The sequence below is a fragment of the Copadichromis virginalis genome, linkage group LG3 (assembly GCF_057382275.1).
Source record: "Copadichromis virginalis isolate Kocher_CV1m ecotype Utaka linkage group LG3, C_Virginalis_male_GT1.1, whole genome shotgun sequence".
In the NCBI taxonomy this organism is placed as follows: domain Eukaryota; kingdom Metazoa; phylum Chordata; class Actinopteri; order Cichliformes; family Cichlidae; genus Copadichromis; species Copadichromis virginalis.
In genome coordinates this window covers 9003981-9029274 of record NC_140620.1, presented here as the reverse complement: position 1 = coordinate 9029274, position 25294 = coordinate 9003981, and the positions used below count along the sequence as shown (strand labels likewise).

Sequence of the window (25294 nt, the reverse complement as noted above, 5' to 3'; positions counted from 1 at the left end):
CTATAAGTCATGATTATGATCTTAAAATGGGCCCTGAACTTGACAGGGAGCCAGTGCAGCTGAATCAGCAGGGGAGTGGCATGGGAGTGTTTGTGATGCTTTGTCAGAAGCCTAGCAGCAACATTCTGAACACCCTGCAGTCGTAACAGTAGTAACAGTAGTATTCATAGCGCATTGGTGCAGTAACTTTTGAATTTACTTTACTAACACAACAAGTAAAAGTATAAAGCAGAAAACAGCTGACTGACTTTAAGTCATTTCATTCATTAAGATGGAAATCTGGGATTTCTTTGTTTTGACTTTCAAGCTAAATTTGACTCTGTGAACCTAAAAAAGTGAAACGTATAAAAAGCTCTTTAATTCTGCTCATTGTAATCAAATGTTCAGAATATTTATTGATAAATGTCTTTTTATGCTTCTGGCTTTTATTGATAATGTGGATAAACATGAATCTGAGGAATGATTGGTTCTTCCTTTCTGCTGATAATCAACATAATAAATGTTGCTCTCCTCATTGGGATTCTAACCAGGTCAATAATAAATGGATTTGCTGAGCTCAGCACTTCCTGCTTTGATGAAATATAAACATGAAGCTGGATTTCATGTTGAGGAGACTCCAAATGGGTCTTAGGATCTATAAATGTCCTCGGTTTCTTTCAGACACTCATGAATATCATACATCTATACTCTGCTGCAGCCTACAGCTCACGGATGACAGAGACAGCTGGCTTTAATCACACATCCAGAAACAATGCTAGCAGTTAGAGCAGAGCTAAAAGCATCTGTCCAATTATTGATCAGCACGGCCGCCTGAAGGAGGATATAAAGCGCAGAGCTCATTGGCTGTGAGCTGTTTGTGACACTGCAGAATCTGTTCCAGTTTCCCTGCTCACTTCAAACGTCTCATTGGCATCACATTTTACACACAACAGCAGGAGTGTGAAACTCTAGGCCTCGAGAGCTGGTATCCTGCAAGTTTTATATCTCACCTTGGGTCAACACACCTGAATAAAATGATTAGCTCATTACCAGGCCTCTGGAGAAGGTCAAGACATGTTGAGGAGGTAATTTAACCATTTAAATCAGCTGTGTTGGATCAAGGACACAGCTAAAACCTGCAGGACACAGGACATTGAGGCCTGGAGTGGCCCACACCTGGTTTAGTCACATCTGGGACTGTCTCCTTCAAACGACTGACAGAGAGCCTCGGCTTCTCTGACACTCTGTGACAAATTAAAGGAAAAAGCAGAACCTTTCACTAAAGCAATAAAACAAAGCATAAACCAGTAAAAAAAATATTAAAAGAGATAAATAAAACAAATACACCCTAAGTTACAGTTCTTCATAAAAGCATGTTTAAAATGTATAAAACAATTCAGAGTAAAAAAAACCCATAAAACCAGGAGTCAGTCGAGGCCAGTCCATAAACGGTTGTAAGATAACAGGCAACAACAAGACAGAATAAAACAAAACAGGACAGAATGGTAGTGATGTGTCCTGTGTCTCGAAGCATCGAATTGTGTGTCGGGTTGTCACTACCCGATCCGTACCGGAAACCCGATCGGTACCCCGCATGCGCAAATCTTACGTCACTTCCTCTCTTTGCCAACATTGCGACATTCAATATATTTGAATGATACGGTTAGCGCCCAGTTAGCTCCTAGCGTTTCTCAGCAGCTCTGCCTCCTTTTCGACTACCAGGACATTTAAACAATGAATAATCTGTATCCGCAACAAATTTTTGCTTTTCTCCTCAACAGAAAGCGTTCCCCGATTGAACAACAGCGCCGTAAAATAAGAAGAATGGTGCCTAATGACAGAGTTAATAATACAGACTTTATAATATGTCACGTGAAGATTCAGCAGCCAGATGAAGTGTTTACTGGCAATTGACAGTAATAGCGGACATTATCATCACTTTTCCAACAATCCTCTCCTCACAGACAAGCATAAACACACTTGATTATCACTAAATCAAATTTAACACACGTTTGTAATGACGCTAATTCAGTTTACAATAGGGTTCATTCGCTCAGTCAGCAGGTGGCGGTATCCTCGTACACTGGGGAGTACACTGCCATTAAAGGAACAGAAGAAGAAGAAAACCCCTGCACATGCGCGGTACGGATCGGGTAGAACCGATTTGTACGGTCTGACTTTGCACATGCGCAGTAAGGATCGGGAGTCCCGATCCGTCACTATCTTTTAATTTTTTTATTTTTGTCTACATTATATTAAATGTTTCATTAGCGGAAACATGTTAAGAGATACTTGTTATTCTTAACATCTTAACAGATACTCTGACCTGTAACTATCGTAAAATGCTTCGACCGGAAGTAGACACCTTTCGCGCATGCGGGGTACCGATCGGGTTTCCGGTACGGATCGGGTAGTGACACGGGTAATCTCGGGGACGTTTTTGTGAAGCGCGTATCGAGGCTCGCTTTGATTACGTATGCAGTGACGCTCGAGGCCTCGCGGGCAGTCCGTACCACGTGACTGATTCAGGGACTGGTTCACCGGTTCGCACCAGATTCGAAATAAAATGGGCAGCAAAACGCAGCTGATTTTCCATCACACCGTGTTGTGGAATTGGATTACGTACGTGTTACATAGTTACTTGAGCATTTCTTCTTCGATGGAACCAGCAAGGAAGAGATGTTTTTTTTAATTTCATCTCTCCTAATAAAGTATGCACACAGTAATAAATATCACAAATGATAAGCGCCATAATATAAATAAACAACACTACAGATTCTATAATCTGATTTCTGTCTGGTCAATTGGCAACTGTCTGATTTTAGTTTATTAAAAAGTGAAGCGCCAAACACTAGTTTGTGTCATTATCCAGATGTACATAAGCATGATTACACAGTTACTAGGAGCAGGATTTGATTATCGATTAAAATCGATTCTAGCTTGGATAACGTGATATCGATTCATTAAAATGCTGAATCGATTCTTAATATAAATATTACTACATTTCAACAACCACCAAACAGCTAAAACAGTAAATGAGAGCAGGTACATGATTCTGCATAAAGATGTAAACACAAAGCATGGACCCGCTGACGGATCAGAATCAGTGAGATGTCGGCTTTCTCACCAGACAGTACGGACACGGTCGGAAAAGCCGAAAGCTCACTGACTCAGAGAAGAGAAACACACAGAAGTTCTTGCTAGCAAGGGCAGTCTCAGAGACTCGCGCTGAGCTTTGCCCCTGGTCTTTATTTTATACTCCATTGAGCGTATGTATGTGTGTGTGTGTGTGTGTGTGTGTGTGTGTGTGTGTGTGTGTGTGTGTGTGTGTGTGTGTGTGTGTGTGTTACTGCTGATCAAAGGGTCAAACATCCTTGGTCAGGAAGAGGGTAGCCTCCCCCTCACCCTAGATGGTTCACCCTAGATAACACAGTGAGGAAGTCCTGCAGTTCATCTAAACAAAGAGCACTTAGACTAAAACAAACGTAGCTACGTTAATCCTACCATAAAACAATAAGAGAAAGTACGACCTTTCTCGTGCTCCCAGGATGTGGGTGTGCATCCTAGTGTGGAATACACACCAAGCCTTTGCAGCCTGTTAAAGATCACACACAATTAATTATATGCCTCTAAGTATACATGGTTGAATATTTCCTAATACAAATAACTACATGCAGTATTCTACCATATGCAAACTTATATCACTAAAAGATTATACTGACTACTAAATACAATTTTCCCTTGACAATTTCTCTTCAAACAATACTGACTGAACCAGCAGCAAAAGAAGATCCAAACTACGCTTCACATAAACATCGTCATGAATTTCCTCTGACTTTTGCTGTTTTGCTTTCACCAGGATAAAATCACACTTCATGCACAGCTTTCTCTCTCTCTCTCACACACACACACACACACACAGTATATTTCCAGAACAGTTTCCCGTCTAAAAATCTGTTTTCTGCATTATTCGCTTGTTTGTTACGCATACGACTACCATTGTTTACAGCGCTGTCAGCCACTGTTTTTTTCCTTTTAAATACTTCCGAAAAGAAAACCTAATTTCTGCCGTTCAGTAAGCTACTAAACAAATTTAAACTTTTTAACATTATGCAAAATTGCAAAACGCTAAGGTGTGTCTCTAATAAAACCTCTGTAATTTGCTCTGCTTTAATTCAGCAGCATCAGGTAATGTTCATTTGTTGATTAATGGTTTTCTTTTGTTTTTGATCTACTGCTGATTACTTTTTTTATAATCGTTTTTCTGTTTTAGCCGCTCAGCTACGTTTACGGCATCTGCTGTGATGCTTACACATTAGATAAAGTCTCGAAAGTGTCAGCTTTCTTTTTATAGTTATAAAAATATGCAAATGTACAGATCTATGATCTGAATTATACTACTGACTGACTGTCTGAGGCTAACAGTTACACAATCATACCAAAACTCTTTCCTGATAGTTTCCACTTTCTCTTTTGTATCACACACACTGAGACAATATTCGGGATAAATAACCAAGAAAACAATTTATTTATTCAGTTTAGAGTTTACACATCATTATAATCACAGAGCCCGCTTCACTTGAATTGTCCACTTGATGGCGCAGTAGAGCAAATGAATCATCACAATGCTTCGAACCACGAGTCGACCAATTGGGTGGAAAGCTTCAGTTCATCAGCAGCAGTATGGCATAATCCTGTAACAAAAGAGGGAAACAGTCGTCAAGGTCCACCCTAATATATGCCATCCCATTTACCACTATCTAAAGGGCAATACTAAAATGAGCATCTTTCCTGAGGAGATCTGCAGTGCTTAGTTGCCTAACGCACTCAGCTTGGATGGAAAAAGACTGCCAAATGCCTTTGTGTAGTAGTGAAGCGCAGCTGTTTCTTATAAGGCCACTAATTATCAGCTGGGAAGGTGTGGATGTTAGTGCTGCATTTGCAGACATCACGTAAAATCCTACCCCAAAATCTACTTCACTACACTACAGTAAGGACATCTGGTGGCTCTGTTGGGGTCTCTAATAGAGCACCAGCACAACACACTGGTAATTTTCAAAAGACATGACAGAGATAAATGACACTATCAAAGACAAGACTAGTTTTACATGTTTAATGCAGACTTTGCTAGTCATTAGACAAGTCACATGCGTTATCACAAAACAAACAAACTCCATTAAAAACTATTGCACCAACATTTTCATCTTACATGTCGGAAACATTTTCAACAATGAGTGAAACAGTAAAAGCATGTGGAAAGTTTGGATTCATTTTAATGCACTCAGACTGGTTGAAAATGCAGAGGAGCTGGTTGTGAACTGGGCTTCAGAAAGATACAACATACTGATACTCACTGTGAAGCTTTGAGTGGAAAAAGACAGAAAAACAACATGTAGAACAGTTTAAAAAATCAACTAACTGAATCCATGAGTCTGACAATGTGTTTCTGAGTGAAAGAGACAGACATGTACAGACTAAACTATCAGTTCAACAGTCAGAGTGTTTCTCTAACCAGAGGACACTTTACACTCAACTCAGCACAGAGTCACTGAGGCACCAGGAGACCAAAGTCTAAATCCAGGATAAAGAGTTTCAGTGAATGCGGTGTTGAAGGTGTGGAGGTGGATCAGAGTGTCAGAGGAGACTCTGTAGAAGGACAGAGTGCCAGCAGGACAGTCCACATACACTGCTGCTCTGTTAGAGACAGAGGAGGAGGAGGAGGAGGAGATGGAAATTTGTCCGTTATTGTGCCAGACACACTGAGGACCATCATCAGAGCAGTCTAGACTCCAGGACTGATCATTGTGCCCAAACACACAGTCTCTACTGCGTCCTTTCCTTCTGGTTCTTCTGTAACTCAATGATATATAAACGTCTCCTCTCCACTCGACCTCCCAGTAACAGCGACCAGTCAGACCATTTCTACACAGCAGCTGATGATAATGATCAAATCTGTCTGGATGATCAGGATATGACTGAACGTCCTTCACATGTGTCACCTTCCTGTTGTTGTCAGACAGTTGGAGCCATTTGTTCACTGTGTTTGTGTCGATTGTGAGTTGACAGGAATCTGATGGAGAGAACAAACACAATCCAGCTGCAGTTATTGATCCATCATCTGTTCATTGATTGACACTTTGATGATGACTCCTGACATCAGAGATGTGAATGAGTGATGTGACAGTTTGAAGATGGCTGAATGTGTGCTGCTTTGTTTTCATGAATCACATTAAAATCACACTTACACTTCCTCAGACCTGGTCTCAACCGTCGGACTCCAGCAGGCTCCACCCTGAAAAGAGGAGGGGGGTCAGACCAGCACAGTCTCTGGCTCTCATACACATGTTAGGGGTGTCCAAATTCATAGGCTCCATCCTCCTGAGGCCGCATTTGTAGGCCAATTACGTCTACTTTTCCCCAGATTTGAAGGATGGGTCAGGTGTATCCTTCGTAGCCTACCATATCCCAGAATTCATAGCGTAGCCCTGCCAATTCCAGCTTCCAACAATGGCGGTAGCAAACTAGTTTTAATATTACTCTCATTTCACTTTCTGGGTCACAAAATAAACTTTTAAGATATTTTCAGGCGAGAATTTAGTAAACTTCAAATATCTGCTCGGTTTATGAACACATCATATATTTACAAAGTTGCTCTGACATTTTCAGAGACGTCTTTTACCCACCAGCTCGATAGCTCACAAGATCCGGCGAGAACAGCAAACTACCGGCACATTGTTTTCAAACCCCTGTGTTTTGCTACTCAGGTTAAACATGATATACGCTCAACAAAAATATAAACGCAACACCTTTGTTACTGCTCCCATTCCCCATGGGATGGACGTAGAGACCTAAAATTCATTCCAGATACACAATATAACCATCCCTCCCAAACAGTGGTCACAAATCAGTCCAAATGTTTGGTAGTGGGCACATCTGCCATATTGAGATAATTCATCCCACCTCACAGGTGTGCCACATCAGGATGCTGATCTGACATCATGAGTAGTGCACAGGTGTACCTCAGACTGCCCACAACAAAAGGCCACCCTGGAATGTGCAGTTTTTTGCGCTATTGGGGGTCTGGGGACCCAGAACCGGTCAGTATCTGGTGTGACCACCATTTGCCTCATGCAGTGCAACACATCGTCGCATGGAGTCTATCAGATTGTCAATTGTGGCCTGTGGAATGTTGGTCCACTCCACTTCAATGGCTGTGCGAGGTTGTTGGATATTCGTGGGAACTGGTACACGCTGTCGTATACGCCGGTCAAGCACATCCCGAACATGCTCAATGGGTGACATGTCCGGTGAGTATGCTGGCCATGCAAGAACTGGGACATTCTCAGCTGCCATCTGCCCTGAACAATGTGAACCATGATTCATCCGTGAAGCGCACACCTCTCCAACGTGCCAGACGCCATCGAATGTGAGCATTTGCCCACACAAGTCTGTTACGGCGACGAGCTGGAGTCAGGTCAAGACCCCGATGAGGACGACGGGCATGCAGTTGAGCGTCCCTGAGACGGTTTCTGACAGTTTGTGCAGAAATTGTTTGGTTGTGCAAACCAATTGTTCCAGCAGCTGTCTGGGTGGCTGGTCTCAGACGATCTTGGAGGTGAACCTGCTGGATGTGGAGGTCCTGGGCTGGTGTGGTTACACGAGGTCTGCGGTTGTGAGGCCGGTTGGATGTGCTGCCATATTCTCTGAAACGCCTGTGGAGACGGCTTATGGTTGAGAAATGAACATTCAATGCACGGGCGACAGATCTGGTTGACATTCCTGCTGTCAGCATGCCAATTGCACGCTCCCTCATTGCTTGTGGCATCTGTGGCATTTTGCTGTGAGACAAAACTGCACATTCCAGGGTGGCCTTTTGTTGTGGGCAGTCTGAGGTACACCTGTGCACTACTCATGATGTCAGATCAGCATCCTGATGTGGCACACCTGTGAGGTGGGATGGATTATCTCAATATAGCAGATGTGCCCACTACCACACATTTGGACTGATTTGTGACCACTGTTTGGGAGGGATGGTTATATTGTGTATCTGGAATGAATTTTAGGTCTCTACGTCCATCCCATGGGGAATGGGAGCAGTAACAAAGGTGTTGCGTTTATATTTTTGTTGAGTGTATGTTCTGGACAAGACTCAAATAGAGCCTGATGTCCATCATCATCACACTATATAGGCCTCTCTATACAGAGATGAATCCAATCTGAATCAGGGTCAGGGGGAGAAAAACACAATACTTCACCGTTAAATATACAGTTTCTTCACAGAGACTTTTACAGTGGCCCCTAGAGAAAAAGCACATACAAACTCCAAAACACATGCAAACTCCAAATTTCTGAAATAGTAATCCCTTAGTTTACTCGTTACTTGAAAAAAAGTAATCGGATTGCAGTAGTAAACATTACTTGTAAACTTGGTAAACGGTAGCAGGAAATTCTAAAGAACAATAATTAAATATAAACCCAAGCACCAACAGTTCATGTACTTGATGTTCCTAGACTATTTAATAGTAGAATGGGAGGGAGAGCCTTCAGTTTTCAGGCCCTACTTCTGTGGAACCAGCTTTGGAAGCTGGTTCCAAACTTTCAAGATTAAGCTTAAAACTTTCCTTTTTGGTGAAGCATATAGTTAGGGCTGGACCTAGTCCTCCCTTACTTATGCTGCAATAGACGTAGGCTGCCGGGGGATTCCCATGATGCATTGAGTTTTTCCTTTCCAGTCACCTTTTTCACTCACTTTGTGTTACTAGACCTCTCTGCATTGAATCATACCTGTTATTAATCTCTGTCTCTCTTCCACAGCATGTCTTTATCATGTTTTCCTTCTCTCACCCCAACCGGTCCCAGGAGATGGCCGCCCCTCCCTGAGCCTGGTTCTGTCAAAGGTTTCTTCCTGTTAAAAGGGAATTTTTCCTTCCCACTGTCGCCAAATTGCTTGCTCATAGGGGGTCATATGATTGTTGTTTTTCTCTGTATCTATTTTGTACAATATAAAGCGCCTTGAGGCAACTGTTGTTGTGATTTGGTGCTATATAAATAAAATTTAATTGAATGTTTTACTAAATGTTCATAACAGTTTCATTCCTCCAATTTAAAAAAAAATAACTCCATACATACTGGTTCAGTATTTAATATATTCGTGGCTCATTTGTCCAGCAGCTTAAGTTTACAGTGGCTTGCAAAAGTATTCGGCCCCCTTGAACTTTCCCACATTTTGTCACATTACAGCCACAAACATGAATCAATTTTATTTGAATTCCACGTGAAAGACCAACACAAAGTGGTGAACACGTGAGAAGTGGAACGAAAATCATACATGATTCCAAACATTTTTTACAAATAAATAACTGCAAAGTGGGGTGTGCGTAACTATTCAGCCCCCTGAGTCAATACTTTGTAGAACCACCTTTTGCTGCAATTACAGCTGCCAGTCTTTTAGGGTCTGTCTCTACCAGCTTTGCACATCTACAGACTGAAATCTTTGCCCATTCTTCTTTGCAAAACAGCTCCAGCTCAGTCAGATTAGATGGACAGCGTTTGTGAACAGCAGTTTTCAGATCTTGCCACAGATTCTGGATTGGATTTAGATCTGGACTTTGACTGGGCCGTTCTAACACATGGATATGTTTTGTTTTAAACCATCCCATTGTTGCCCTGGCTTTATGTTCCAGTCTCAAGTCTTTTGCAGACTCCAAGAGGTTTTCTTCCAAGATTGCCCTGTATTTGGCTCCATCCATCTTCCCATCAACTCTGACCAGCTTCCCTGTCCCTGCTGAAGAGAAGCCCCCCCAGAGCATGATGCTGCCACCACCATATCTGACAGTGGGGATGGTGTGTTCAGAGTGATGTGCAGTGTTAGTTTTCCGGCACACATTTTGCATTTTGGCCAAAAAGTTCCATGTTGGTCTCATCTGACCAGAGCACCTTCTTCCACATGTTTGCTGTGTCCCCCACATGGCTTGTGGCAAACTGCAAACGGGACTTCTTCTGGTTTTCTGTTAACAATGGCTTTCTTCTTGCCACTCTTCCATAAAGGCCAACTTTGTGCAGTGCACGACTAATAGTTGTCCTATGGACAGATTCCCCCACCTGAGCTGTAGATCTCTGCAGCTCGTCCAGAGTCACCATGGGCCTCTTGGCTGCATTTCTGATCAGCGCTCTCCTTGTTCGGCCTGTGAGTTTAGGTGGACGGCCTTGTCTTGGTAGGTTTACAGTTGTGCCATACTCCTTCCATTTCTGAATGATCGCTTGAACAGTGCTCCGTGGGATGCTCAAGGCTTGGGAAATCTTTTTGTAGCCTAAGCCTGCTTGAAATTTCTCAATAACTTTATCCCTGACCTGTCTGCTGTGTTCTTTGGACTTCATGATGTTGTTGCTCCCAATATTCTCTTAGACAACCTCTGAGGCCGTCACAGAGCAGCTGTATTTGTACTGACATTAGATTACACACAGGTGCACTCTATTTAGTTATTAGTGCTCATCAGGCAATGTCTATGGGCAACTGACTGCACTCAGACCAAAGGGGGCTGAATAATTACACACACCCCACTTTGCAGTTATTTATTTGTAAAAACTTTGGAATCATGTATGATATCCATTCCACTTCTCACGTGTACACCACTTTGTGTTGGTCTTTCAGGCGGAATTCCAATAAAATTGATTCATGTTTGTGGCTGTAATGTGACAAAATATGGGAAAGTTCAAAAGGGCCGAATACTTTTTCAAGCCACTGTATATAGAAATCCTCTTACTGTTCTGCTGATGGTCAGCTAGCTCCTCCTGCTTCATTCTCCTCAGGAAGTCTAGTGTGATCTTCACAATTGCCTCTCTGCTGCTCCTCTTTGGTCCATGATCTCCCCACTGGCTCTCTAAGGATTCTGGGTGATCTGGACTAAGAACCTTCTGGATCTTCTTCAGCTTTTTCTTCAGAAAAGTGATGATGTTGTCCTCCAGCAGCTGGGACAGAATACTTTATGAATGACCCAATCAGACTGAAATCATGGAGCCAAACATCAGATCCATGTTGGACACACTGACAATCCACTGGTCTACAAAGAGCAGCATGGAGATGACTGTGAACAGAATAGATGTAAAAAGTAGTTGTTGTACATGTACAGACCATAAATATGGAGTCCATGTGTGTTTGATGCTGCTGGACAGACTGACCACTGAGAATGTCCCCTTTTTATATCCTACTTTTCTGTTTGAGCTGATGCTTCATCTTTCTTTCTGTCACAGGTATATGAGAGAGCCACACTTGGAAGATCAGTAGACCCCCTCAAATACTTGGCAGCACATCAGACACTTCCAACAAATCCAACAGTGTGGAAACTGGCAGATATCTGTTTATTCCTGCATCACCAGTGCCAGGTGAAATTAGATTTCCTAAAGCTGCTGGACTGCTGAGCCAGAGGAGAAGTCCACTGAGGCTGCCACAGGAGAGACAAAATGATTTTGGATGAAAAACCTGTGAAAAAAATCAATCTTGCACCTGCTTCTGTCAATAAACATTCCTAATGTACCACATTATTCCCCAAATGACTGATTAATCAAAGTTGATCAAAGATCAAAGACTCGAAGCTTTGAATGTTTTTGGGTGTAAATAGAAGTAAAGCCTCCAAGCTTAATGAGGCTTCACCTGCCCACCACAACATGTTTCTTCACATTTCATAAGCCTCCCCTCAATAAGGCTCCACAGTAACTTCCATTTTCATCCAAGCTGATGTTTAGTGTGAAACAGCTGGATTAAAGCAGACCAGGATTCACTGTTTCTATCACATTAACTCTCAGAGGCACTAAAAGGAGCTTTAAACCACAGGGCTTTTCTCTGCCAGCTCTACAGTGTGGGGGCTGAGTCCAGCTAATATGTGTGTGGGCGGGGCATCTCCACACCTCTGAAAAAGGTTTATCTTTAAATCTATGTGTGTGCAATTATTAGATTAATAGTAGATTTTTTTCAGTTTTAGAGCCAAAGATCAGTAAATACATTCCTCAATGAGACAACACATGCTTGAGAATAGCACACGTGATCATGACATGACACATGATTAAAAAGCAGCATCCAACCATTATAATGTGGCTTATTTTATTCCAAATGAGCACACATGCACTTATAAAAGAAAACAGCCAATGTTATTGTTATCATTTTTATTTATATAGCACATTTAATTACAACAGCAACACTGAACAAAGTGTTGTACGGAAATACAAAATAACTCATACCAAATCATTTATAATAATAGTACCAAATACCAAATAACTCTCATAATCTATTAAAAAGTCAGTGAATGCAAATGGTTTTTTTGTAGATGAAATTTGAAAATATTGACAGTAGAAGCCTGATGAGTAAGGGGTTGAAATCCTTGATCACCTCTTTAAACCAGCCTAGACCCTGCTATGGCTAAAAGCAAAGAATCATTATCATTTGATCTAAGAGATCTAGAGGGTGGATAAGGCTGCAAGAGGTCAAATACTGACCCAAAAGCCTGTCCATTCAGGGCTGTTTAAGTCAATAATAAAATTTTGAAATCAATTCGGATGTGAAAAAAGGAAGCCAGTAAAGAGAGGCAAGCACCAGGGAACTAAGTTGACATCTTTATTTCGTGTCAGAAAACGAGTTGCAGCACTTTGGACCAACTGTCTTTGGACCAACTGCAGCCTTGCAAGGTAGGTCTGACTACCTCCAACATATACGGAGTTACAATAGTCCAGCTGGGATGTAATGGAAGCATGTATCACCTGTTCAAAGTTTTTAGAATATAAAAATGATTTCACCTTGGATAAAAGCCTCAGTTTGAAAAAGCATCTGAGCTAATCTGTTTTTCAAAGGTGAAATTGCTGTCAAATATAGCCCACAAATTTTTGCCATTGAACTTAATAAAAGGCTCAAGACTGTGTAGATTAAAATGAGATGTGCTGGGATTACCACTTGGTTCAAACACCATCACTTCGGTTTTGTTCTCATAAACATTAAGGAAGTTAGAGGCCATCCAGACTTTAACTTCATCAACAGACTAAAGGAAAGGTAAAAGTGGAGCAGAACAGCTTCTCTTCAGTTGAAGAGAAATCTGAATGTCATCGGTGTATGAATGGAAACAAGCATGTAAACGCAGAATAAAATTGGCCCCAATATAGATCCCTGAGGAACACCACAAGTACAGGGAGTTAAGGAAGACATAAAATCTCCAAAACCCACTGTTTGACGGCTATAACATGACCTGAATGTGTTATTATTTTTTTTAGCTCTTTTTTTTAGCTCTAGACTGTGAAGACCAATAAAGGTTCTCCATTCACTTAAACAGTCAGATCCAAAGTGTGATGAAAAAAACGTGATCTTTTTGGAAGCATTACTGTCGTATATAATACCTGTAAAAGGTTTGGACACACCTTTTTTTATTTAATGTTGTTTTCTTTATTTCCACGACGTTTACATTGAAGATTCTTACTGAAGGCATCAAAACTACAAATAAACACATATGGACACGTATGTACTAAAGACAGCACAGAAGCATGTTGGTTAGCATAGTTCCACTATCAGGCCAGGGACTTTCTGTGTGGTTTCTATGTTCTCTCTGGGTATTCCTGCTTCCTCCCACATTTCCAAGAGTCAAAAAGTTAGTGGGGTTAGGTTAATTAGTAATTCTATATTTTCACATGAAAAAGAATGGTTGTCTGTCTATGTGTCAGACTGGCAACCTGTCCAGGGTGTACCCTGCCCCTCACCCTAAGACAGCTGGGATAGGCTCCAGATCTTCTGACTAGGATAAGCAGGAGAGGATGGATGGACAAAATAGTGTGAAATAACTTAAAAAATGTTTTATATTTTATATTCTTGAAAATAGCTGCCTTTTGCTTTGATTACTGCTTTGCACTAGTAAAATAATTATAAAAAATAAATGTCAGGGGCTGGGTCTGTGACCCTGCGTTTTCATTTGTTTTCTGATCTTCTTTGTTATATTTGGAACATAATGTTAAGTTCTAGGTTCATTATTTAGTTGCCTCAAGTTTAATCTATTTGTGTTTCACTTACATCTTCTGGTTAGTCTCATGTATTTCTTGTCTTTGATTTCAGGTTGTCAGGTGTGTATTATCATGTCTTCATCTCATGTTTCCTGTTTTATTTTGAAGGTTTGTGTCCTATGTCAGAGCAGTTGGCGTCGCTTCCTTTGTCTCGTTACGTCAGATTAGTGTCAGCTGTTTCCCCATGTGTATCCACTTCCCCTAACCACCCTTGTGTGTATTTAGTCTGTGTGTTTCTGTTCGTTCATTGTCAGGTTGTCTGTTGTTCTTGTCATGTTTCCATGCTTCTGTGTCTCCAGGGTTTTCCAAGTACAGGTTTTTGCCACGTTCAAGGTTTTGTTCTTCATCTTTTGTGTTTCACATTTATTTTCTCCCAGTTCGGTTCTAGTTAGTTTCTTCCTAGTGTATATGCTTTTTGTTCTTGTACCTTTCTTATCAGTCATATTAAACGGCTTGCATTTTGTTATATTCAAGTTTTCTTCTCGTTCCTTCGTGTCTGCATTTCAGATCCGATCCTCAAATTTATACAGTCAGCTTCGCAGCCAGACTGTGACAATAAATCCCCAACGGTATCACCAGCAAAGCACCATCACACCTCCTCCATGCTTCATGGTGGGAACCATGCATGTAGAAACTATCCGTTCTCCTTTTCTGCATCACACAAAGACACGTCAGGTGGAACCAAAGATTTCATCAGACCGAAGCACAGATTTCCACTGGTCTAATGTCCATTTTTTGTGTTTCTTGGCGCAAACAAATCTCTTCTGCATTTTGCTTTTCCTTAGTTGTGGTTTTGTAGCAGCTATTTGACCAGAAAGGCCTGATTCACACACACACTCCTATGAACGGTTGATGTAAAGATGTGTCTGCTACTGGAACTCTGTGTGGCATTTATCTGGGCTCTAATCTGAGGTGCTGTTAACCGGCAATTTCTGAGGCTGATGACTTGGATGAATTTATCCTCAGCCGCAGAGGTGACTCTTGGTCTTCCTTTTCTGGGGTGGTCTTTACGTGAGACAGTTTCGTCATAGCTCTCGATGGTTTTTTTTACAAAGTCTACTTTCAACGAGAATGTGAAACAGGCAGAAATGTTCAGCTCTGACTCCCTCCTGTTCTCTAGTTTCTACTTTCAATAGAGAAAGTGGAAATGTTTATATAACTTGATTCTAATCTGCCGCTGAGTCTCTTTCACACTGCTGGAAACACAAAGCACAGACTACAAATACCTGTTCAACCAATTACATTTATTTCACTTTGATCTGCCACAAACAGCAGCGATTTCCACGTCCCCTTTATCAGGCTGTGGGACAGTAAGTTTTAATGTCTCAATGGAGTTTAAAGTTTCACAGCTCCAATGTGCAGCCGTCACCTTAGAAATAAACAGCAGCAGTGAGAGCGCACTGGGCCCTTTACTACGAAGACACAGTTTGCTGTCTTTAACAGTCTCAATGTTTTTCAGACATTAAATGTTGCTTTATAAACTATTGAGCCAATACATTCATCTTATATGGCTGAAGCATTTTCAACTTATTAGTTTGCAAAAATGATTGCTAAAGTTTACAAGGAATCATTTAACAGTTTAAAACATAAACTGATTGAATTTATGACTCTGAAAATGAGTTTGAGCGAAAGAGACAGACATGTACAGACTGAATTATCTCTTCAAGAGTCAGAGTGTTCTCTAACAGGAGTTCACTCTTTACACTCAACTTAGCACAGACTCACTGAGGAACTAGAACAGATCGAAAATCCAGGATAAAGCATTTCAGTGATTGTGGTTTTGAAGGTGTGAAGGTGGATCAGAGTGTCAGAGGAGACTCTGTAGAAGGACAGAGTACCAGCAAGACAGTCCACATACACTGCTACTCTGTTAGAGACAGAGGAGGAGGAGGAGGAGGAGGAGATGGGTGTTTCTCTCTTATTGTGACAGACAGAATGAGGACCATCATTAGAGCAGCGTAGTCTCCAGGATTGATCATTCTGTCCAAACCTACAGTCATAAGTGTCTCCTTTTCCCTCGATTCCTTTGTAACTCACTGATATATCAACCCTTCCTCTCCACTTGACCTCCCAGTAACAGCGACCAGTCAGACCATTTCTACACAGCAGCTGAGGATGAACATCAAATCTTTCTGGATGATCAGGATATGACTGAACCCCCTCCACATATGTCACCTTCCTGTTGTTGTCAGACAGTTGCAGGTTTGTGTTCACTGTGTTTGTGTCGATTGTGAGTTGACAGGAATCTGATGGAGAGAACAAACACAATCCAGCTGCAGTTATTGATCCATCATCTGTTTATTGATTGACACTTTGATGATGACTCCTCACATCAGAGATGTGAATGAATCCCAATAAAAACACACTTACACTTCCTCAGACCTGGTGTCAGCCATCGGACTCCAGCAGGCTCCAACCTGAAAGGAGGAGGGCGTCAGACAAGCACAGTCTCTTTCAGCATGCACACATGGACATTACATGGCTCGCATCCACATACTGTTAGACACTGATAAAGGAACTAGAGATGGACCGATCCGATATCACGTATCGGTATCGGTCCGATACTGACCTAAATTACTGGATCGGTTATAAATAAATATAAATAAATAAAAAATGTAATCCGATCCATTAAATATCATGAAAACACCTCACAAAACTTGCAACACAGTGTAACTCGGCTCATAACCGTAGCACGTCGGAGCAGTATGCGTCACGTGATAGAGCAGCTGCATGTATTTGGAGCTTCGCTACCAAACCAGTATTTCATCTCCGAGAAAGTTATCCCAGAGAGAAGTAAAGCAAGTGTGTAAGTTCATCTATGAATGTTTGTAAAGCGTTCCCATGTTAAGCTTAACAACCGATATATGGAGCGACTGCCTCTCTCTCTCTCTCTCTCTCTCTCTCTCCTGCTGCTACTTCAATCATGAAACTGATCAATGATCAGCTGATCGGCTTTTCTGTCGCGAGTCCGTCTCTCTTCTTTGCTTTTGGCCCACTTTGCACCAGAAAGAGGAAACCAGCGGCTGAACAACTGCAGCACGTTTAAGCTTGATAAGCTGTTGTTAGAATTTATTTAATATTACTTTCTACTCGAGGATCTTTTTCTACGTAGCTGACGGCTGTAACTGTGCAGGGGCGGATCTAGCAAAGTTTAGCCAGGGGGGCCGATAGGGCATGAACAGGGAAAAGGGGGCACAAAGACATACTTTTCTTTCTTATTCTCATTTAAAATGTCTAGCTTTTAATAAATAATTATCTGAATCTTACACCCATTTTACATCTGATTTAAAATGTATAGAAGTCCATTACTGTGTATAGTAACTGTTAAGTCTAATATACCCTAGTAAGCTATAGTACTTTTTCCTTTGGGAAAGTACCATCTGTGAATTCTGCAATTCTGTTGAAGAAAGATGTTGAATCTATTTAATTATTGTGGAAAAATAATTTATTTCTGTGTATTTTTTTTCACATTGCATCAAATTAAAGTTGATTACGTCGATTAAGAATCATGAGGTGGGGGGTGGTTCCCTATTTTTTCTTTTGCAACCCCATTAGTTATGTTGCTTAATATTTCTGCTAAGTACTCTTTAAAATACCAGAATATGGAGGATGGTGCAGGTTTAAGTTTATTAGATTGATCAGTGTTGCTGAACTATGAAATATTTTGTGCACAGTGCATTTTTTTACATACAGGTTTAATAGAATAGCTTTATTGTTGTTGTTTATTTAAACTTAAGTATGAACTTATACAAAATGCAGCAAGATATAAAAAAAACAGTATTTATTAAAAAACACACTATATCGGATTCATATCGGTATCGGCAGATATCCAAATTCATGATATAGGTATCGGTATCATAACAAAGTGGTATCGTGCCATCTCTAAAAGGAACAGTCCAACATTTTCTCTACATAGAACCCCAAAACAATGTGTGAGACAGTAAAATGTTCGCCTATCAATTTTTGCTCCCATTGAAAAGCTTCTCATTTTTGTACTTGGATTTTAATATTTTCAAATGTAGTTTCAATTCAAAATATTTTAAGAAGTATGATACATTTCTAGGCATTTATACTTCACATAAGTATGAACCAAATCTGAAACAACAATTTATTATGAAATTTAATGATTTGTTGTATACTAAAGTAATGGAATTCATCTTCAAAGAAAAATCCATGTTACTCAAGTGTGTTGAACAAGTTTGTTCAAAAATTGTTTTATTTAATCACGTTTTTACAGTTCAGGAGATTAGATCATATTTGAGATATTTGAGGGTGGGTTACATGTGAGCTCATCTGTTTGAACATGAATAATATTACAAAAATTCAAAAAATTTCAGCTGTTCTTAAATTTGTGGTCAGAAGCTTACATGCATTTATTATAAGCATGAATTTCGTGGTAATTTGGAGCTTTCGAAGGTTACTTGAAAAGTTATCCCCACTGTCAGCGTCAACCCACATATTTTAGCCTGAGTCTCACCAGGCTAAGACAGCTCAAATAAAAAATAAGGCAGTGACATCATTTTAGAGAAACAGGGCCTCATTTATCTTTGGTTATGCAATATGCTGAAGAACAATCCCTACATAGCAAGCAGGTCTGGCCCGGATCTGGTATCAAGCCGGCACTGCTGACTGACTTCTGGCACGGTAAGTGGTATGTCATCCAGATATGGGCCAGGGCTGGCATAGATGGCACTGTCTATGTGATGGCATATGTTTTGGGTTATGTTGCCCAGGCTCATAGAAAAGATGTCTGGCCAGATGTGGCATTAAGCTGTCACTTCTGACTGACTGACTGACTAGTGTCATGGCAGACTGTATGGCAGCCAGATGTGGGCCAGATCTGTTTATGCGATGGCATGCCATATCTGTCCCGATTGTGGTTTTGGTTGATGTGGCATTCAGTTCAAAGAAAGTGTTTGATTGCATGAATGTGGCATGTTGTATAGAGCATTTTGAGTAATCCGGGAAAGTAGAGGAGCGCTATATAAGAATCAGTCCATTCACTGTCTGAACAGAGTTTCCTTTGCCAGAGTTAATCCACACATGGGCCAGCACAGGACCACCAGTGTGTCTGCAACTGGCCTTGTGCTGGCTCATGTGTGGGCCACCTCTGGAAAACCAGATCTGGGCCACCAAAGGGCCGTCATTCTTTGCGGTGTGTGGGCCATACCAATTTTGCTATGTGGGATATGTTTGTCAGCCACAGGGCCACCATGACAATACATTGTGATTTTTAGTTAAGTTGGAGTTGAGACTGGAGAGTGTCAGAGTGCAGCTGGAAAGCTGCATGCTTGGGTGCCAAGCCAGAAAACAATGAAGAGGCTGCCAGTAGTGTGTGTCATGGCAATCAAAGTGGAAAATAAACATGGACAGTGTTTCCACTTGATGACGTGGCTGCTGCATATTACATGGTGGCAATGAACAATAATCAGGCTGTGGTGCAGCAGAAGCACCTGGCAAAACTTCAGGCGCATGTGATTGGCAGTAGCAGAAGTGGCAGGTCGGGGCTACAGCATCACCATCCCCCATCCACTGTCGGTGTCGCTGCACAGGATAGGGGAGGGAGATGACTCCCAGGTCTTCCTGGAGACCTTTAAGGCCACTGCTGAGGTGTGTCAGCGGCAGAGTGGGCACCACAACTGTTGCCACTGCTGTCAGGGAAGCCCCAGATGGCGGCCCTGAATCTGCCACCGTGTCTGCTACTGAGCTCTAAGTAAGATCTTCTAGGCCGGAAGCTGCATGATGCAGCGGTGAGGTGGCAAGAGCCCGGGGAGTCAGAGAATGAGGCCCGCATGAATGTGTCTTTAGTACATTTTTATGCAGAGATTAATTTGATATGAATCAGGGTGAGACAGAGAAAAATAATTTAGCAGTGCATTGTTAAACATAAAGCAATCTATCCAAATGGTGAAAAAAATATGAGCAAAAGACATTTATTATTGTTCCTGGAAAAGTTCTCCTCGGAAATTGCTACATATTTATCTCTTCATTGTTCAACTAGACTACAGTTTATGCTGTGAACAAAGAAAAACTGTTCCTACATGTGTGATTGTTCATGTTACATCTGCATGAAACAAACAGAAAGTGAATGAAGAATGTAGGAAATCCCAAAAAGTTGATTCTGTACATCTGAACGTAGTGTTGTTAGTGGGAGAAAATGTTTGTCACTCATTCAAGTAACTTCTTCAGTAACTGCAGGTTTCCCCAAACTTATAAACAGTACATTTGCACAATAACTGAAACTAGCACCATTGAATGAACAATGGGCTATAAGGTCAGTTCCATTATCATTATTATGCAAATTATCATGACTATTGATCAACAACCATTGATCAGTAATCAATGGCCATGAGTACCATTCCCAGAGAGTTGGGGAATGGCTGCAATCACAGCTTTCTAAGATGGTGAAAGATGTACTCTTAGGTCCCCTCCTCAATTCAGAGAAGGGCTTTCCCTTTGCACTTGAAATGTATGCAGCTCTTCCTTCTCAAACAGACATTCTCTCCATACCTAAGAGTGTCCAGTCTCCAGCGTGGATCCTTAAGTCCAGCCAACAGCAGCTTCATTCCTGAGGCTCCTGGATGATTGTAGCTCAGGTCCAACTCTCTCAGATGGGAAGGGTTGGAGCTCAGAGCTGAGGCCAGAGAAGTACAGCCTTCCTCTGTGATCAGACAGCCTGACAGACTGCAGACACACAAAACAACAATCCATCTGTAACCAATGACTTTCTGTTTGTTAGAAACAATAACATCTAACCATCTGTTTGATTTAATTTAACTGTACTTACAACTAAAAAGAAAAACGAATTAGGCAGCGCAAGTTAACTTACTGTACAATATAACTTGCTATGAAATATCAGCAAGAAAGCCCCATCAATAAGACCATCAGTGTGAGGAGCACTTTGTAGCATTGGGGATCAAGACTAGCCATTTAACATGGCTGTTTGGGTGGGAGGTGGGCACAGGGGGATGTGCACGAAGAGAAAAGAACAAAAGACAAACTGTGGACAGAGAGGACAAAAGTTAAGGATATGCATATAAAAAGCATTACGAGTGAAAACAGAAAAAATGCTCAGAGTATCATAGCAAATCTATGAATAGCCCGAGCCTATAAGGAGAATAATGGATAAGCTAGCTGCTTCTCATAATACAAAATATAAATGAATCAGTCTTTAATTTCTGAGATCTGTTTGACTTCAGCACTCAACGTCCCACCATAACCCATGGAGAAAATTAGGCACCTGAACATGAAGCGGATGAAGGTGGAATATTGTGAGGATTGATAAAGATGATGATGAAGATGTGAATCCAGGAGGAGTGGGTGGATGGTAGCATCACCATGCAGGATCAGTGTGAGAATATATCATCATCCACAAAGCAGCACCCTCCATGGAGAAGGAGACTGTAGACTAAGACTAATAACAGACGTGGAAAACACCAGCTACTGGTAGACCGTGCAATCAAACGAGACTGCAAGACCAGGCTGACCAAACTGTGAACTACATGATTTGATTACAAGAAGGCCTATGACTCAATGCTTCATACCTGGATCCTATAATGCCTAGACCTATACAAGACCAACAGGACCTAAGAGCCTTCATCATGAACTCAATGGGAATGTGGCAGACAACAATCCGTCCCTGCTGCTGTTCTACATAGGCCTGAACCCCCTCAGTAAGATCATTGACAAGACTGGCTACGGATACTGACTACAGAATGGAGCAGTTGTCTGCCAAGAGTGGATGAGACATCAATTCACTGATCCATATTAAAAAGGATATACAGAAATGACATTGGAATGTCGTTCGGACTGGAGAAATGTAGTCCGATGATAACAAAGAGACGGAAGGTAGTCAGAACTGAGGGGATTTAACTACCAGAAGGCAAAATTGCAGATAAAGAGGACAGTTGCAAGTACCTGGGGATCCCACAGGCAAATGGGAACTATGAAGAGGCTGCTACCAACAATTACCTGCAGAGAGTAAGGCAAGTCCTGAGGAGTCAGGTGAACGTTAAGAACAATATACGGGCTATCAACACCTACGCATGATCAGGTACCCTGCTAGGATAATAAGGTAGCCAAAGGAAACAATAGAAACAACTGCATGCATGGAGGATTTCACCTCAAATCCACACCCTGAGGCTGTACGCTAAGCAGAAGGAAAGAGGTTGGGGATTGGTGAGTGTCAGTATTACCATCCAGGATGAGACAATGACCATTCACGAATACATCAGGAAGATTATCCCAGCTGAATGCTCAGTGAATACCTCAGGCATCAGAAACTAGACTTGTAGTCAAGACCGCCTAATCCGAGACCAAGACAAGACCAAGACCAGAGGGTATCGAGACCAAGACCGAGACCAAGACCAGAGGGTATCGAGACCAAGACCGAGACCAAGACCAGAGGGTATCGAGACCAAGACCAAGACCAAGTTGAGACGAGACCAAGACCGAGACAAAAAAAGTCTTTAAACTGCAGCCAGATGCTATTCTATATACATATGCAGGACACCTTAAACTAGTTTTTTAATTAAGCAGCAAGGCAGAAGAAAGTCGGGCCTGTATCGAGACACGAGGACTAAACCCCAATTCAACCAGACCCAGAACTGATCCGGAATTAAAACAGGACTACAACAGTAACCAAGACAGAACCAGAATCAGAACTAGATGATAGTAGCACTAAAAATCATCATAGACCTGCACTACACTTATTTTTTAATTCTACCAAAGTACAATATTTAGATTGAGAAAAGATTATATAATTATTTAGCCTTGTTGTGCAAACAAGCCTGCATAACTTAATAAATATAGAATTTGAAAAGGAACAAATGGTATCTAAAAAGAAACACTAGGCACATGTTCTGATGAGTTTTGGCAAACAACCATTTGACTAACATGTGTGTCTCACCTGCTCTTGTTCATCTCTGTTCTGTCGTCATTCTCTCTCTCCCTCTCTGTTCCTCTCTCTCCCTCTTTGTGCTGACAATCAAGCCAAACAGCAACATCATCAAATATACAGTTGAAACCAGATATTTACAAACTCTTCAGATAAAAACACTTTTTAATTGTAACATCAAATCAGACTAAATGTTTATTTTTTTAGATTGATAAATATAAAAAACATATTTGTTAACTTTAAGAGTAAAGAGAGAAACTGTCTGTATTTCTTAATTGCAAATGGCACCAAATTGTATTCAAAATTGAGCCACAGTTATGGAGCTCCACAGTTCTTTTCCTGGTGTTTTGGTTGACATCTCTTGATTTTCCCATGTCACAGAAACAGGCTCTGTGTTTTGCCTTATATGCATCCACCGGTGTGCCACCAGTTTACTCACATGGACTCTACTAACCTATCAGAAGCTTCTTCAGCTCAGAATCGAATCGTCTGGAGTTTCTTATTAATTAACAATAAACTTAGTGTACATGTGCTCCTACATTTGATCAAAGTGATTAAAATAGACAGCTCCTCTTTTTATTCTGACATTTAACTAATTCAAAAGATATTTCAACATTTATTTATCTAAAACAAAAGTTTACTCTAAATTGATGTTTAACAGTAAAAAAAAGTTTATGTTTTCTCCATAAAGTGTATGTAAATATCTGGTTTCAGCTGTGAATATACTGCTGTGTATTGAAATTCCTCTTGTTTTGCATAGATATACTGAACAACATCGAAAGCATAATATATAAAATAACATCTACCTGAGTTTTTTCTTTGAAAGAAGCTCCTTATGTCCATTGTTGTGTACATCAGTACACAACTGAAACCGATTTAGAGAGTTTGTTTAGCCGTGGAGGGTAACAACTGAAAATATGAAATGTAAGCTAAGACTCTCTAAAAAATCAGCATTGCTGTTCGGCTTTTTATTTATCCATTTGTTGATTCACTCGAAGAGCAAGTAACGCAACCAAGTGATCAGTTTGATATCAATCTTTTGTGATACACCGTCATATTTACATTATTAGTTCAGTACGAATGATTTTCTTTGATACCTGGTCAAACTTAAGCTCTCCTCTGTCTGCAGCAAACTCGCAGGCAGCAGCTTCTCCCCCCTCGCTCACATGGGTGCTGTGCTCAGTCGCCTAGTGCCTGAGCTCGGATCATACCAAAATTAGGGGGAATTTATGACGGTGCGCTCTGTGCTTCGTGTGTTGTTTTTGTTTTATACAGTTGTCAGTCAGGCATCTAACTAAAAAATTACACTCCAAAAGATCCCATGCTTCTGAAAAAAATGACCCGGGCTTAAGCCCAGTAAGCCAGCCACCCCCCGCTCCGCTGATGGTTGACTCCAAATCTCCCAAACACTATGTCGATTTGAGAACGCAGGACCGAAACAGCGAGACCAAGACAAAAGTCCGTCGAGACCGAGACCAAGACAAAAGTCCGTCGAGACCAAGACGAGACCAAGACCACGTAAAAGTGGTCTCGAGACCGGTCTTGGTCTCGAGACCGGTCTCGAGACATCCAACTCTATCAGAAACTCAAGAAAGAGGAGGAAGAGGAAGAACCATCATGGAACTACAGGCGCCTGTATGATATGGTATTTACCATGGGCAGATAGAGGAACTGACAGACATCCAGAAATCCTAACAGTGGCTAGATAAAGCTGGACTGAAAGACAGCACAGAGGCACTAATCATGGCAGCACAGGAACAAGCTCTGAGTACAAGATCCATAGAGGCTGGGGTCTGTCACACTAGGCAAGATCCCAGGTGCAGGCTGTGTAAAGATGCCCCTGAGACAAGGGTCCAAGATTCTAGCAGGCCAGTAGTAATCGGAGCACTAGGAAGTGGAGATACCAGCAACAAAATTGGAGATATCTGTCGAGAAGAACACAGTCCAAGGAACAGCTAAGATACTGTGTAGAACCCGCAAGCTCCCAGGCCTCTGGTAGAGGACTGGGCTTGAAGGATAGGGTTAGGGGTTAGGGTTAGGGTATTTTGTGGGAGTTCTGTTCTCCCTGACCCAGTGTTTCCCATAGGCAGTGTTTTCAGGCCTAGCATGTTTTCAGTTTTCAATAAGTTTGTAGTTTTCAGTTTCTCTCTTTGTAGTTTATGTTTTAAATCGCCTGCTGTGGCTGCATGGGAGTGGTGAAGCAGCGGGTTCAGGGGACAGTGCCAGGGAAAGCTGGCTGGCACAGCGGATATCCATCACAGTAAACATGTCTTCCCTATTCCAGTTGCTGCTGTTCCAGAGGAAGAAGAGTGTGTGGTACTGGGCTGAGATGACAGTTGAAAAGTTGAACACTGAAAATCTCTGAACAAAACATTGACTTGCATTGCA

The 25294-nt window shown here is 41.4% G+C and overlaps 1 protein-coding gene across 4 annotated transcripts in view; it reads right to left on the bottom strand.

Moving 5' to 3' along the window:
* Positions 1 to 5513: 5513 nt before the first annotated feature.
* LOC146712605 (protein NLRC3-like) overlaps positions 5514 to 25294 on the bottom strand; it is a 39231-nt gene continuing 19450 nt past the window's right edge. Inside the window, exons 10-12 of one of the 4 annotated variants that reach the window (XM_085452078.1) lie at positions 20521 to 20694; positions 16381 to 16427; positions 5514 to 6049 (exon numbers count right to left, since the gene is read on the bottom strand). In XM_085452078.1, coding sequence (XP_085308204.1) covers positions 5514 to 6049; positions 16381 to 16427; positions 20521 to 20694 — 757 coding nt within the window. Of the gene's footprint in view, positions 6050 to 15198; positions 16257 to 16380; positions 16428 to 20520; positions 20695 to 20839; positions 21011 to 22918; positions 22990 to 25294 lie in introns of those variants that run through there. The other 3 variants (XM_085452076.1, XR_014919039.1, XM_085452077.1) reach the window with 3 other exon arrangements.